Source organism: Tachyglossus aculeatus, chromosome 16, assembly GCF_015852505.1.
Source record: "Tachyglossus aculeatus isolate mTacAcu1 chromosome 16, mTacAcu1.pri, whole genome shotgun sequence".
Taxonomy (NCBI): domain Eukaryota; kingdom Metazoa; phylum Chordata; class Mammalia; order Monotremata; family Tachyglossidae; genus Tachyglossus; species Tachyglossus aculeatus.
In genome coordinates this window covers 35,022,117-35,038,452 of record NC_052081.1, presented here as the reverse complement: position 1 = coordinate 35,038,452, position 16,336 = coordinate 35,022,117, and the positions used below count along the sequence as shown (strand labels likewise).

General features: G+C 45.6%; 1 protein-coding gene across 3 annotated transcripts in view; it reads right to left on the bottom strand.

Moving 5' to 3' along the window:
- The window catches only part of LOC119937951 (inositol 1,4,5-trisphosphate receptor interacting protein), a 31,871-nt gene that overhangs the window by 11,229 nt on the left and 4,306 nt on the right, over positions 1–16,336 (bottom strand). Inside the window, exons 1-2 of one of the 3 annotated variants that reach the window (XR_005454297.1) lie at positions 7,585–7,737; positions 7,172–7,246 (exon numbers count right to left, since the gene is read on the bottom strand). The exons of 1 other annotated variant lie outside the window; for it this stretch is intronic. Coding sequence is in view for 1 of the 2 variants with exons in the window: in XM_038757539.1 (XP_038613467.1) it covers positions 7,585–7,601 (17 nt within the window). In the remaining variant the exon portion in view is untranslated. Of the gene's footprint in view, positions 1–7,171; positions 7,247–7,584; positions 7,738–16,336 lie in introns of those variants that run through there. One more of the 3 variants, XM_038757539.1, reaches the window with a different exon arrangement.

Here is a 16,336-nt window from a genome sequence, read left to right as displayed (position 1 = left end):
TGGGAGATCTGCGGGTCTCCCCAAAGCGGCCCTCCTACCTCAAGGTCCACCACATTTCACAACAGTCCTACTTATCAACTCCGCCCTTGCCAATTTTATGCCTGGTTGGGACCCTGGCAGAAGCACAAGAAATGACAAGTTTACTGTCTCTGGCCTTCTATGGTGCCGGTCTTGGGTGGGGTGGACATAAAAGCACAAGCAGTGCCGTTACCAAATCGAAGGTCTACCAGTCCGGTATTCTGTCTCTGACTGGCACATCATCATCATCAATCGTATTTATTGAGCCCTTACTGTGTGCAGAGCACTGTACTAAGCGCTTGGGAAGTACAAGTTGGCAACATATAGAGACAGTCCCTACCCAATAGTGGGCTCACAGTCTAAAAGGGGGAGACAGAGAGCGAAACCAAACATACCAAGAAAATAAAATAAATGGAATAGATATGTACAGTGAAATAAATAAATAAATAAATAGAGAAATAAATATGTACAAACATATATACATATATACAGGTGCTGTGGGGAAGGGAAGGAGGTAAGATGGGGGGGATGGAGAGGGGGACGAGGGGGAGAGGAAGGAAGGGGCTCAGTCTGGGAAGTTGTACAGTACAAAACATTCACTGCTGATAACATAGCCCCAGCACACCATGATAATAATAATAATAATAATAATAATAATAATAATAATAATGGCGTTTATTAAGCACTTACTATGTGCAAAGCCCTGTTCTAAGCGCCGGGGAGGTTACGAGGTGATCAGGTTGTCCCTCGGGGGGGGGCTCGCATTCTTAATCCCCATTTTACAGATGAGGTAACTGCGGCCCAGAGAAGTGAAGTGACTTGCCCAAAGTCACACAGCTGACAATTGGCGGAGCTGGGGTTTGAACCCGTGACCTCTGACTCCAAAGCCCGGGCTCTTTCCACTGAGCCACGCTGCTTCTCGCAGGAAACATGTGATGGTTACCCTCCTCTAATATTCATCCTTAAATAGGCCCCAACTCTTCTTAATCTATTTATATTCTCAGCCTACTTCTTCCTGAAGGAAGCAATTGCACAGATTGACCATCCGGTGAACGAAGAAAGGCATGCTTTTGCTCAGTGCCCCACAAACTCCCCAGACCCTTCCTCACCCGCAGCACTAAACTGTCAGCTCCTTGAAGGCCGGGGGTCACATCTACTATTTCCACAGCAGGTGCTCAACACATTCTAACGATTGTTTTCCACTGCTGCTTTCAGGCTTCAGTGGGTTGGGTTGGTGAACAACAGTTCCACCTTCCCCTTAGTCGTCCTTCTCTGCCCTCTGTAGCGTCAAGACTTGAAAGTAAAGTTAAGGGTCGCATAGGGGCACAGACCTGGGCATTCCCCAGCACTCTTATGATGCTGATGATGGCATTCATTAAGCTCTTACTACGTGCAAAGCACTGTTCTCAGCACTGGGGAGGTTACAAGGTGATCAAGTTGTCCCACGTGGGGCTCACAGTCTTAATCCCCATTTTCCAGATGAGGTAACTGAGGCCCAGAGAAGTGAAGTGACTTGCCCAAAGTCACACGGCTGACTGGTGGTGGAGCCGGGATTTGAACCCATGACCTCTGACTCCAAAGCCCAGGCCCTTTCCACTGAGCCACGCTGCTTCCCCAAGAGCATGCTACTAAATTCTTGGGGAAAAAAACAGTCAGTAGACTTGAACCCTGCCCTCAGGGAGTTCACAGTCTAGTGAACTGGCTGGTGAACTTGCAGCGTGGCTCAGTGGAAAGAGCCAGGGATTGGGAGTCAGAGGTCATGGGTTCGAATCCCGGCCCCACCACTTGTCAGCTGTGTGGCCTTGGGCAAGCCACTTAACTTCTCTGTGCCTCAGTGACCTCATCTGTAAAATGGGGATTAAGACTGTGAGCCCCACGTGGGACAACCTGATCACCTTGTATCCCCAAGCGCTTAAAACAGTGCTTTGCACATAGTAAGCACATAACAAATACCATCATTATTATTATTATTAGTAGTAGTAGTAGAAAGGGTGTTAGGTGAGCGCTGGGACTTTTCTTTTTAATTAAATGGGAGCCCTGGGGCTGGGTGTTGGGCCCTCCTAGGCCCTTCTCAGAGCCTCTCCTCCTATGCCCTCTGCTTCTCCCTGTATTCCTGCCACTCTGGGAGATGGCACACCCAGAGGAGAGTACTAGGGAGGGACAGAGTGGGTTGGGGCACATCCCTGGGGTTCACTACTTATTCTCAGAGCAGTCGATAATGTGAGGATGCAAGGGCGGGGCAGGACACCTGCCTCCTGAAATGTATACTGCGGCACGTGTTTACTGTAGTCTTTTCAGAGTCTGTTAAACAAAGGCCCACTTTAGCATAGATGAATAACCACGTATGCAAATAGATGATCACTCTCCATACCTGAATCCAGCCAATTCCCTTTCCCACTATTCTCTTCCCATCTCCCTCTCCAAAACAACATTTCAAAGGGTGGAGACAGACGACACCCACCCACCCACCCCGCAACCCCCAAATGCTACAGCTAATAAATGGTTCTGCAGATTTGATGCTCAGGATCAGGGCAATTTTGGTCATCAGGACCAGAGGAAACCTTAAAAGGGCTGTGTGAATAAATGCTGACACTGGGGAATGCTTTTCAGGGCAGACCTTCCCCCGAAGGCAAGGCAACTCTCAATCAATCAATGGTATTTATCAAGCAGTTACTGTGTGCAGAGCACTGTTCTAAATGCTTGGGAAAGTACAATACAGTGGAGTTGGTAGACCCAGTGTCACCTGCCCTTAAGGAGATTTCCTAAGCCTTTTTTGGCCCTCATCCCCAGCTCTGGATGCTCTGCGGATGTCGGCTGGGGAATGGCCTAGAACAGCAGGTTCCACAATGGTCATCCAAGCAAATCTTTTAAAAAAATGATTTTTTAGCAGGAAAGTTGACATCCTTCCTATGTGCAAGAAATCCAGGATCTGCTCCACCACCTCCCACTATCTGGAGATTTGAAAAGGAAGAGTCTTTCTCATTAACCTCCCTCCCCCAGTAGGTTCATATACTATTTCTCTCAAAAGTACACGGGTATATATCTGTTTGCTTATTTACTCAGTTGTGTTTATCATTTTTATCTATTCTTTTACTCTTATCTATTATATATCTAGCGTATCTAGCAGTTTCTGCCTGCTTGTTTCCTTCGTGTGACTGAAGACTCCTTAGGGGCAGGAATCATATTTTTTATTTTTGAATGTTCCCCAAATGCCTAATACAGTGATTTGCACAGAGTAGATGTTCAATAAATGTTGTTAATGATGGTGAATTCCAAACTGTTAATTAAACATTATTTCATTCAAATTAAGGCTGTTGCTATTTTCCCCAAGTTACAGATGAGGAAACAGGCCCAAGAAGTAGAAAAATGGGATCGCTTCTGGCAACTGGACCAGAGGAGACTCCATTCTTTGTATCCCCCTTGTCAGAGTCTTCATCTACTAAATGACTCCATAATCCTTAAATGGCTTAGGTTACATCAATTAACCATAGATATAGAGTACTTACTGTGTGAAGAGCAGTACTTGGGGGAGAATGCTTGGAAGAGTACAATATACCAGTTGGTAGACATGTTCTCTGCCCCCAAGGAGTTTACAATCCAGAGGGGTAGATAGAGAAAGAAATTAAATAAAATCGTGGATAAGGGCTATGTGCTGTTATATAACCTAGAGTGGAAACAAACCCAGGGAGCTTGGTTAAAAATTTCTTTTCACAAAAGAGAGTTTCATTAATGCTAATGCTACTTTGAAATGATTTACTTCATCGAGTGGGAAACATTTGCTCTCACAATAATATACCCCCACACACTATTCCCTCTGCAAAGCCCCCCCGCCTGCTTCATGGGCACACCCATGGCTTGACTAGGCAGAGAAACACAGTCCGTCTCTCCTTCCTTTACACTCATTGCCACCCCTGCCTCTTCTCCTGCATTAATTTGGTGCAGTGAAGGACAGAGTTTTTGACAGAGCAGCAGAAGAGGGCTTATTTGATTCCATGTGCACTCCCTGGAGGAAGGGAACAGACAGTAACATCATCATCATCATCAATCGTATTTATTGAGCGCTTACTATGTGCAGAGCACTATACTAAGCGCTTGGGAAGTACAAATTGGCAACATATAGAGACAGTCCCTACCCAACAGTGGGCTCACCGTCTAAAAGGGGGAGACAGAGAACAAAACCAAACATATTAACAAAATAAAATAAATAGAATAGATATGTACAAGTAAAATAAATAAATAAATAAATAGAGTAATAAATATGTACAAACATATATACATATATTCAGGTGCTGTGGGGAAGGGAAGGAGGTAAGATGGGGGGGATGGAGAGGGGGACGAGGGATATAACATGGGATAGCAGGCCTGTGGTGGGGAGAAGCGTGTGTCCGCAGAGGAAAAAACAGATGGGGTTTGCGGTGGGCAGGGTCACCTTTGGCTCCAACATTAGAAAGATCTAACCACCCCAAAATAAGATCCTGAGGCCTTTTCCCCCTGAGCCGATTCTTCAGGAGGGCTGGAAAGGCGTTAGGGCTGGAAAGGACTCACCCCCTGCGTTCTAATCCCGGCTCCGCCGCTTGTCTGCTGGGTGACCTTGGGCAAGTCACTTAACTTCTCTGTGCCTCAATTCCCTCATCTGTAAAATGGGGATTAAGACTGGAAGCCCTATGTGGGACGGGGATTATGTCCGCCCTTAGAACAGTGCCTGGCACACAGCGCTTCACAAGTACCACAATTATTATTCATCTTTTTGTAGTCCTTCTCTATAATCATATTGGCCCCGTAGTAGACAATGCACTGTTACTAAAAGCTCGGAAAGTATAAGACAAAGAGGTGTGATAGGTTCTGCCCACGTGGAGCTTATACTCTAACTGGTGAGACAGACACAAGGACAAATAAAGGAATCAATGGAAGGAATTGAATGTACAATTCCAGAACATATGAATCTCCAGTGTATGGGCTGCCAATGGCTGGTGGGTTTGGATGGAACGAATATGTGCTCCAAATCTTCAGTGATCCACTTGCCTATCTGGATCCTTTCGTTAGTAGTATTTATTGCATTCATTATGCTCTGTTACCATGCTGGGCCCTATATATAAGGATAATTTTTCAGATATGGTCCCTGACTTATAAAGGCTTCACAGTCCTTAAGATGGGAAGGGGCGGGGGGTGGAGAGAATCAGTCAATCAATTATGATGGAAACATGAGAGTGGGCTAACCCAGTAGAGCAAAATCAGTGGAAATCTGGCAGCTATCATGTTTTCCACACTCTAGCAGTCCTGAAGATGTGTGGAAATTCAGCTCCAATGTGCACCTGGTCCAGTTCTCCCTCTTATCTCACCTTTCTACTCCCTACTACAGCCCAGGGCGCACACTTTGCTCCTCTAATCTTAGCTTTCTCTCTGCCTTGATCTTCTCTATCTTGCCACCGGCCCCTCGCCAGTGCCCTGCCTCTGTCCTGGAACCCCTCCCTCCTCAAATCCAACGGACAGTTACTCTCCCCCAACTTCAAAGCCTATTGAGGGCCCATCTCCTTTTTAGACTGTGAGCCCACTGTTGGGTAGGGACTGTCTCTATATGTTGCCAATTTGTACTTGCCAAGCGCTTAGTACAGTGCTCTGCACACAGTAAGCGCTCAATAAATACGATTGATGATTGATGATGATGATGATGTAGCTGAACTGGAAAGAGGAGCTTATTTAGGAAAGAAAAAGAAGTTCTCCCAGGACTTCCATCTGTTTCCACTCACTCTTCAATCCCCATTGATGCTGGCTGTTGAGGGCTCTGCACTATCTAGAGAAGTTCCCGGCTCCCATCTCCCTGGGTTACTGCATCATGGGGGCTTCCAGTGGCCCACCATGGGCTGGGGCTGCTCTCTTGGCAAGCTCACACACATATAGAATTGGCTGAACTTGCAAACCATATGTCCCCCCCCAGCTACCCTGGGAGTTACACTTCACAGAGCTCGTAGGCAGAAACGGAGGGCCTGGTTGGGGGGCAGGGAGAAAGAGGAAGGTAGTGGTGGTGATGATGACAGGGGTGGGGAGAAACTAGTCAGGGTGGGAAAGGAAGTGCGGAGATCCGTGGGTGTGCAAACACACAGAGCCTTTGTGCCTGTGAATATTAAAAGCTCTTTTATCTTAGTGAGAGGGAGGGGGAAAAAAAACCTCTTCCTGGTTATAAAAAATTAAAAATTCATTTTGGTTTCTCTGCTTGTTCTGTCTGCTTCAAGAGGTTCTGGCTGAACAGTCTAGGTGTCAGTTCCCTGATATTACAGTCTGGAATCACTCAGATCATCATCATCATCATCATCAATCGTATTTATTGAGCGCTTACTATGTGCAGAGCACTGTACTAAGCGCTTGGGAAGTACAAATTGGCAACGTATAGAGACAGTCCCTACCCAACAGTGGGCTCACAGTCTAAAAGGGGGAGACAGAGAACAAAACCAAACATACTAACAAAATAAAATAAATAGAATAGATATGTACAAATAAATTAAATAAATAAATAGAGTAAAAAAAATATGTACAAACATATATACATATATATAGGTGCTGTGGGGAAGGGAGGGAGGTAAGATGGGGGGATGGAGACGGGGACAAGGGGGAGAGGAAGGAAGGGGCTCAGTCTGGGAAGGCCTCCAGATGCACATGAATAATAATAATAATAATAATGGCATTTGTTAAGCGCTTACTATGTGCAAAGCACCGTTCTGAGCGCTGGGGAGGTTACAAGGGTATCAGGTTGTCCCACGTGGGGCTCACAGTTTAATCTACATTTTAATGCAGCAAGGTATGCATGAGTGGGGAGAAGAGAACAGAACAAAGTTAGTGTTGGCTTTTTTCTCCCATTTGCTTCTAAGGAGGAACACGTCTAAGCAACCCCACCATATTAGTAGTAATAATAATAATAATTGTGGCATTTGTACGGTGCCTACTAGGTGCAAGTATTGTACTAGGGGCTGAGGTAAATACAAGATAATCAGGCCAGACCCAATCCCTGTTCCAAATGGGGCTCAAATTCTAAGTACTAAGGAGAACAGGTACCGGATTCTCACTTTGCAGAGGAGGCCCAGAGAAGTTAAATGACTTACCCAACATCACACAGCATTGATGTGTATGTATCTATAATTCTATTTAAAAATTCATTTTTGTTTCTCTGCTTGTTCTCTCTGCTTCAAGAGGTTCTGGCTGAACAGTCTAGGTGTCGGTTCCCTGATATTACAGTCTGGAAGCACTCAGATTCACATGAATAATGCAGCAAGGTGGGGAGAAGAGAACAGAACAAAGTTAGTGTTGGCTCTTTTCTCCCATTTACTTTTAAGGAGGAACATGTCTAAACAATCCCACCATATTAGTAGTAACAATAATAATAATAATAATAATTGTGGCATTTGTACGGTGCCTACTAGGTGCAAAGTATTGTACTAGGGGCTGAGGTAAATACAAGATAATCAGGCCAGACCCAGTCCCTGTTCCAAATGGGGCTCAAATTCTAAGTACTAGGGAGAACAGGTACCGGATTCTCACTTTGCAGAGGAGGCCCAGAGAAGTTAAATGACTTACCCAACGTCACACAGCATTGATGTGTATGTATCTATAATTCTATTTAAAAATTCACTTTGGTTTCTCTGCTTGTTCTCTCTGCTTCAAGAGGTTCTGGCTGAACAGTCTAGGTGTCGGTTCCCTGATATTACAGTCTGGAAGCACTCAGATTCACATGAATAATGCAGCAAGGTATGCGGAGTGGGGAGAAGAGAACAGAACAAAGTTAGTGTTGGCTCTTTTCTCCCATTTACTTTTAAGGAGGAACATGTCTAAGCAATCCCACCATATTAGTAGTAACAATAATAATAATAATAATAATTGTGGCATTTGTACGGTGCCTACTAGGTGCAAGTATTGTACTAGGGGCTGAGGTAATGCCAGATAATCAGGCCAGACCGAGTCCCTGTTCCATATGGGGCTCAAATTCCAAGTACTAGGGAGAACAGGTACCGGATTCTCACTTTGCAGATGAGGCCCAGAGAAGTTAAATGACTTACCCAACGTCACACAGCACTGATGTGTATAGATCTATAATTCTATTTATTTATATTGATGCTATTGATGCCTGTTTCCTCGTTTTGATGTCTGTTTCCACCATTCTAGACTGTAAGCCCATTGTGGGCAGGGGCTGTCTCTCTTTATTGCTGAACTGTACTTTCCAAGCACGCAGTACAGTGCTCTGCACCCAGTAAGTGCTCAGTAAATACGATTGAATGAATGAATGAACAGAGCATTAAAATCATCCTCAATCGTATTTATTGAGCGCTTACTGTGTGCAGAGCACTGTACTAAGCGCTTAGCACTGTACTAAGCGCTTGTACTGTACTAAAATCCAGGTCCTGTGGCTCCCAGGGCCATGCTCTTTTCACTAGGCTACGATTTAAACCTTTCATTTTTTGTTTCGCTTTAGGTTTGATGCGTGGAACAAGAAGTAGAAGTATGTTCTCACTATAATCTTGAGATGGGGGAGATCGATCGATCAATCAATGGTATTTACTGAGTGCTTACTGTGTGCAGAGCACTGTAATGGTTATGTATGGTTGTACATATTTATTTATGGTTGTACATATTTATTACTCTATTTATTTATTTATTTATTTTACTTGTACATATCTATCCTATTTATTTTATTGTGTTAGTATGTTTGGTTTTGTTCTCTGTCTCCCCCTTTTAGACTGTGAGCCCACTGTTGGGTAGGGACTGTCTCTATATGTTGCCAATTTGTACTTCCCAAGCGCTTAGTACAGTGCTCTGCACATAGTAAGCGCTCAATAAATACGATTGATGATGATTGATGATGTAATAACTTACCAGCTCATCTGCTCTGTCTGGGACAGACTTCTTAGTCTTCATCAGGAGCAGCATGGCCCGGGGGAAAGAGCACGGGCCTGGGAATCAGAGAACTTGGGTTCTAACTCTTCTAGTTGACTGCTGTGCAATTTGGGGCCAGTTAACTTGTGCCTCAGTTTCCTCATCTGTAAAATGGGAGAATACCTGTTCTCCCTCCTGCTTAGGCTGTGGGCCACATGTGGGGCAGGGACATTGTCCAACCGTGGCTCAGTGGAAAGAGCCCGGGCTCTGGAGTCAGAGGTCATGGGTTTGAATCCCGGCTCTGCCACATGTCTGCTGTGTGACCTGGGGCAAGTCACTTAACTTCTCTGAGCCTCAGTTCCCTCATCTGTAAAACGGGGGTTAAGACTGTGAGCCCCACGTGGGACAACCTGATCACCTTGTATCCCCCCAGTGCTTAGAACAGTGCTTTGCATATAGTAAGTGCTTAACAAATGCCATTATTATTATTATTATTACCCTAGTACTTAGAACAGTGCTTGACATGTAACAGTAAGTACTTAGCAAATACCACCATCAAAATAATAATGATACGATCTGATTAAGAATAACAATCCGGTCTGATTCTGGGGACAGTTACCAAAACACCTCATACCGCCCCGTCCCATACCCCACTTTGGCTGGGTAGACGGAAACCGTGGCAATTTAAATTAGTGATGCTGTGGATGAGAACAAGTGTCAGAATTCCCACTGACCCCATCACAATCCTTCAGATGATATGTGCCTCCCAGCCCGCGTGGCTCAGTGGAAACAGCCCGGGCTTTGGAGTCAGGGGTCACGGGTTCGAATCCCGGCTCTGCCAATTGTCAGCTGTGTGACTTTGGGCAAGTCACTTAACTTCTCTGTGCCTCAGTTCCCTCATCTGTAAAATGGTGATTAAGACTGTGATCCCCCTGTGGGACAACCTGATCTCCTTGTAACCTCCCCAGCGCTTAGAACAGTGCTTTGCACATAGTAAGCGCTTAATTAATGCCATTATTATCCTTTTAGACTGTGAGCCCACTGTTGGGTAGGGACTGTCTCTTTATGTTGCCAATTTGTACTTCCCAAGCGCTTAGTACAGTGCTCTGCCCACAGTAAGTGCTCAATAAATACGATTGATGATGATATGGAAACCAAAGACTCCTCTTCTGGCAGTTATGGTTTCTTTTACAGTTGTTGTGCCCGGTTAAGATTATTCACCCTAGTCCCGGTAGGATTCCAGCTCAGGAATTACATTTCTGCCTATTTTACATTCCTCTGGAGTGGCAGCGGGATGCCGCAGTGTGCTTTATTTTCTGCCGCTGATGCTCTCACAAGGGCAGTGCCTCACATACGTCAGGGTGGTATGGGATAGAAAGACGAAATAGTCCATTTTCTGATGACACTCTTGACGGGAAGAGGGCTACCTCTTCTCTGCCTCAGAAAAGCAGCAGCGTGGCTCAGTGGAAAGAGCCCGGGCTTTGGAGTCAGAGCTCATGGGTTCAAATCCCGGCGCCGCCAATTGTCAGCTACGTGACTTTGGGCAAGTCACTTTACTTCTCTGGGCCTCAGTTACCTCATCTGTCAAATGGGGATGAAGACTGTGAGCCCCCCCATGGGACAACCTGATCACCTTGTAACCTCCCCAGCGCTTAGAACAGTGCTTTGCACATAGTAAGCGCTTAATAAATGTCATTAAAAAAGAAGCGCAAGGCAGAAATTAAGGGTGAGGGACCCAGTGTGGGACTTACTTGGCCACATTCTACATGGCTCCTGCTGTTCTCACTCACCAACCAGTCAGTCAATCGGATTTATTGAGCACTTACTGTGTGCAGAGCACTGTACTAAGCGCTTGTACCGAGGTTTGTACTTCTGCTCCTCTGGAAGCATATAGTCAACGGTACTTGGTATTTGGAGAAGTCACCTTAAAGGAGGTGGGAGGTCGGGTGAGGGGGAAGCCTCGGGAGTAGAGGAGCAAAGAGCGGGAGATAAAGCAGTGAGTTGGCATTAGTAGGGAATGATTAGAAGTGGGGTGGGGAAGAGGTAAGAAATAATTCCATAGATAAGAAGAAGGCAGAGAAACAAGTGAAGTGAGACTTTACACAAGTGTTTAGTTTACCAAGGACTGCTGACTGTATGGTCATCCAGGTGACTAGCGCAAGAGTCTGAACAGAAACACCTACAGCAAACTCTTTCATCTGCTGCTTGTAGGCTATTTAGCAACCTCAGAAGCACCATGGTGGATGAAATGATGCTAAGAGCACTGAAGCCCGGGGGAGATAATAATAATTACTAATTATGGCATTTATTAAGTGCTTACTATGTGCAAAACACTGCACTAAGATGGTAGAGATTGAACCATGAAAAATAGTAAAGGAGAAGCTACGTGGAAAATAGTCCCCCCGCAAAACGGCAACTTTGAAAATGACATTATTTTAAATCCTAACTAAGCCACGTGTTCTTTCCACTGAGCCACGCTGCTTCGGGACAGGGATTGTGCCCCACCTAAATAACTTGTACATATCCCAGTGCTTAGAAAAGCACCGTGGCTTAGTGGAAAGAGCACGGGCTTTGGAGTCGGAGGTCATGGGTTCAAGTCCCAGCTCTGCCAATTGTTAGCTGTGTGACTTTGGGAAAGTCACTTAACTTCTCTGTGCCTCAGTTATCTCATCTGTAAAATGAGGATTAAGACTGTGAGCCCCCTTTGGGACAACTTGATCACCTTGTAACCTCCGCAGGGCTTAGAATAGTGTTTTGCACATAGTAAGCGCTTAATAAATGCCATTATTACTACTATTATTAGAACAGTGTTTGACACACGGCAAGCACTAAACAAATACCGTAAAAAAGTAAAGAAAGATTTCTGTTTCTGTGCCTCTCCTTCCCTTCAGAACAATTAGAAAGGGAAGAGCCCAGGAAACAAACCAGGAGGCAGATGGGATGAAGTGGGTGCCTAGCTAATGCTAAATCGTTTCCTCTTCCATTTCTTATTTCCCAGTTCAGAAAGGAAGTGATGATCTGAAGCCACAAAGACGTATTTTCATCCCTAGATCACGGCTATCGTGTCAATCTACAGGCAGCAATAGCAATCACAGGATAGGGTCCTGGCCTTCTTTAGCAGTGAGGTGGAACATTTTGGCTTCATTAAATCCAGCACCCCACCAATCTTCCTTGGCATCTTTCCTGATCCCTGCTGCCACCTTTTCCAGTTTCCATCTGATACAAAAGGACTGCTGAGCATCCAAGTTCTCACCTAGATCGTCGTCTCTGCCAAGGGATGCCCCATAAAAGGCAGTGAATCCCATGCTAACGAGTTGTCAAGGACATTGACTATCTGTGATAGACTTCACAATCCCCCGTGGCCTGGTATTAAGGACCCTCAACTTCTGACAAAGAGGGAAATCAATCAATTGTATTTATTGAGTGCTTACTGGGTGCAGAGCACTGTACTAAGTGCTTAGAAAAGTACAATATAATAAGTCACGTTCTCTGCCCATACCAAGCTTACGTATAGCCAAACGGTAGCTCTGCACAGGTAGTCCATTCCAGGGGAGCCATGAGGGCACAGCTGTGTAATCAATCAATCAATCAATCGTATTTATTGAGCGCTTACTATGTGCAGAGCACTGTACTAAGCGCTTGGGAAGTACAAATTGGCAACACATAGAGACAGTCCCTACCCAACAGTGGGCTCACAGTCTAAAAGGGGGAGACAGAGAACAGAACCAGACATACCAACAAAATAAAATAAATAGGATAGAAATGTACAAGTAAAATAAATAAATAAATAAATAAATAGAGTAATAAATATGTACAACCATATATACATATATACAGGTAGGTATAGGGTGTGTAGGGTGGGCTCCCACACTTGCTCATTCCAGGTCTCTGACAAAAGCCTGTGAGTTTCCAGTCAGGGCTGAAAAGACCCACATAATGGCTAGTTGAGGTAATAGCTCTTTGAGGCCAGTCCCTGACCAGTCTTCATCTCGCCTAAAATCCCCGTTCCTTCTTCATCCCCATGCTCAAAATGAAAAGTTGCTGAACCAGAGCTATTCAAAAGTTAGTTTTTCCACATCTGTCCATGAAGGGTCTGGCTGGAATTAAAGCGATCTGTCTCTTTTGGCACCTTTTGAGCCCTGAAAGTTCTGTGGTCCTTCAGGGTAGGTGTCGGTCACTAATCATGCTATTATATGGTGGCCTTTCAGATTTTCCTCCTCCAGTTCCGGCTCATTTTGCTTGGTGGGGAAGCACGACTGAACACCTCCCTCACCCTGCAGGCCCCCGGCAGCATTTGGAAAGCCAAGAAAAGGGAGTCCCTGCATCCAGTAGCAGTTTTCCCTCCTCTCCACCACACCCTGGATGCTCTTAGTCATCCCACATGTGAGAGTCGCCAAACTGGATTTCCCACCTAACACCACCCGATCCTCTCACTCCACGTGAGTGCTCAACTGGCGGCTTCCTGACCCCGAGAACATAATCCTCCGCTTTAGGAAGAGAGAGGAAGGTGGCTCCCATCCTGTGTGAGTCACAGATGCAAGCTCCAGGAGATACAGAGCTTCCATTGGATAAATCAATCAATGGTATTTATTGAAAGCTTACCATGTGCAGAGCTCTGAACTAAGTGCTTGGGAAAGTATAATGCAATAAATAATAATAATAATGGCATTTGTGACGCGCTTACTATGTGCAAAGCACTGTTCTAAGAGCTGGGGAGGATACAAGGTGATCAGGTGGTCCCACAGGGGGCTCACAGTCTTCATCCCCATTTTCCAGATGAGGGAACTGAGGCCCAGAGAAGTGAAGGGGCTTGCCCAAAGTCACACAGCTGACAAGTGGAGGAGCCAGGAGTCAGAACTCCCAAGCCCAGGCTCTGTCCATTGAGCCACGCTGCTTCTCTACTGGATTGGACAGTGGACTGGACTCACTGTATGTTCCCTAGAGGACTCTGCAGGAGTTCAAATGATATGATCCAGTCTAGCTCACTGCCTAGTCTGAATCAAGCTTGATCAACGTTTACCCAGATGACATTTCTTTTTTTTGGGTTAGGTCCGACTGGGCCCAACTTGACTTCTGGGAGAGCTGGATGAGGACTGGTGGTGCAGAAAGGGTGGTGGAGGAGGCGAGAGGGTAACTTGCCATTCCTACTGGAGAAGCAGCATGGCTCGGTGGAAAGAGCACGGGCTTTGGAGTCAGAGGTCATGGGTTCAAATCCCGGCTCCTCCACTTGTCAGCTGTGTGACTTTGGGCAAGTCACTTCACTTCTCCGGGCCTCAGTTACCTCATCTGTAAAGTGGGGATGAAGACTGTGAGCCCCCCGTGGGACAACCTGATCACCTTGTAACCCCCCCAGCACTTAGAACAGTGCTTTGCACCTAATAAGAGCTTAACAAATGCCATGATTAATTAATGAATTAATACTGCTGGGTCCTGGGGTCACAGTGGATGCACACACACTTTTGCATCTATCCAAAATATTAGCCATGCATAATGATGTCGCAGGTGCTGTAGTCTCCTCTGCTCAAGGATGACTTGATAGGGCCTAAACCCTAAACACTTGAGTTGGCTGGGCTGGACGGAGGCCCATGGACCAGATCTGAGCCCAGACAGAGCTCTGATGCTTCTCTACCCATTCACAATGTGCTGCCAATCTTCCCCATAGCCCTGCCGCAGGGTGGGCTCAGCATGGCAAAGGGCTAAATCAGCCAGAATGCCACAAGCCCCCCATTCCCCTTTCTGCATCTTCCTCACAGTGCATCTTTCTTACAAATAGATTCCAAGGATTCTAGACTCTAGTGAAAGTCTTGTGCCTTCATGGAGGGGTCAAATAATTGCAATATTTTTGAAGCGCTTACTAAGTGCTGTACTAAGCGCCGGGGTGGATACATGCCAATTGGGTTGGACACAGTCCCTGTCCCACATGCAGCTCACAGACCTAATCCCCATTTTACAGATGAGGTAACTGAGGTACAGAAGAGTGAAGTGACTTGCCCAAGGTCACACAGCAAACAAGTGGTGGAGCTGAGATTAGAAGCTGGGTCCTTCTGATGCCCAGAAAGATGCTCTCCCAAAATTCTGAATAATTTGTAAAGGCTGTTGAGATGGCCCATATCTGTCTTTGGTATAATCCTTCTCCTCAGGACTCCACCCTCCCACTTTATCAGTTCCCACCTTGGGTAGTAATAGCAAAGTGACAATTTAATAACAGCTTTACTTCAGCCCCTCCCATAGTGGCAATCAAACACTAGTGATGATGTCAGCTGGACTAGGGATAATAATAATAGTGATGGCATTTATTAAGCGCTTCCTATGTGAAAAGCACTGTTCTAAGCGCTGGGGAGGTTACAAGGTGATCAGGTCATCCCATGGGGGGCTCACAGTCTTAATCCCCATTTTACAGATGAGGTAACTGAGGCACACAGAAGTGACTTGCCCAAAGTCACACAGCTGGTAATTGGTGGAGCCGGAATTTGAACCCATGACCTCTGACTCCAAACCCCATGCTCTTTTCCACTGAGCCACGCTGCTTCTCTGGTGTTGCAGACAGTGAGCTCCTGACTTCTTCTTTCCCTCTCCAACATACCTTGTGTATTCTCTTCATCTATCGATCAGCAGTATCTATTAGGCCCCCGTTATGTGGAGATCACTATACTGAGTGCTGAGGTACTAAGTTAGATGGCATGGCCCCTGCCTTCAAGGTGCTTACAGTCTAGGGGGTGTGTGTGGGGGAGATAAAATTAATTACTGATTGGAGAAAGAAGACAATGGAAAGAGGGGTATGTGGATGGGTATGTGGTAGAGCGGTATAGTAAAATAATGAAGTATACAAGTTAACACTTTTCATACAAATCCTTCCTCCCTACCGCAGAGATTGGGTTGGGACTGTATCATTTTTCTCCTTCCCCGCTCAAGTATGCATCTCAATCAAGGGCCTGTCTGCCACACCTTCGGCGTGGCTAGACTTGCCACTACCTATCCAAGAATGTTTTCCCATCGCATGTAACTTCACGGAATCAAGGGTGGTTTTCAAACTAAGTCCTACCAACATATTTACTTTAAGGAGACTGAGGAAAATGTGTTTCTCCGTCGGCCTTAGAACTATGGGGTAGAAAGTGCTAAGGATTTTTATGATTGCTGATGTTTCTACAAATGTTTTTGGTTTATCAGCTACTTCCTGCTCCCGTAGATGGAGCCTCTGATGACCCACCTGAAGGTCAAGTATCACCTCTCAACAAAAAGGGGGCAAAGCATTGCTCTGGAGAATCTCTATCAAAGCAGTTCCTTCTACGGCTGAACTGCCAGGGAAAAGTTCTACAACTTGAGAAGAGGCGATACAGTTTTAGACTGTGAGCCCACTGTTGGGTAGGGACTGTCTCTATATGTTGCCAATATGTACTTCCCAAGCGCTTAGTACGGTGCTCTGCACATAGTAAGCGCTCAATAAATACAATTGATGATG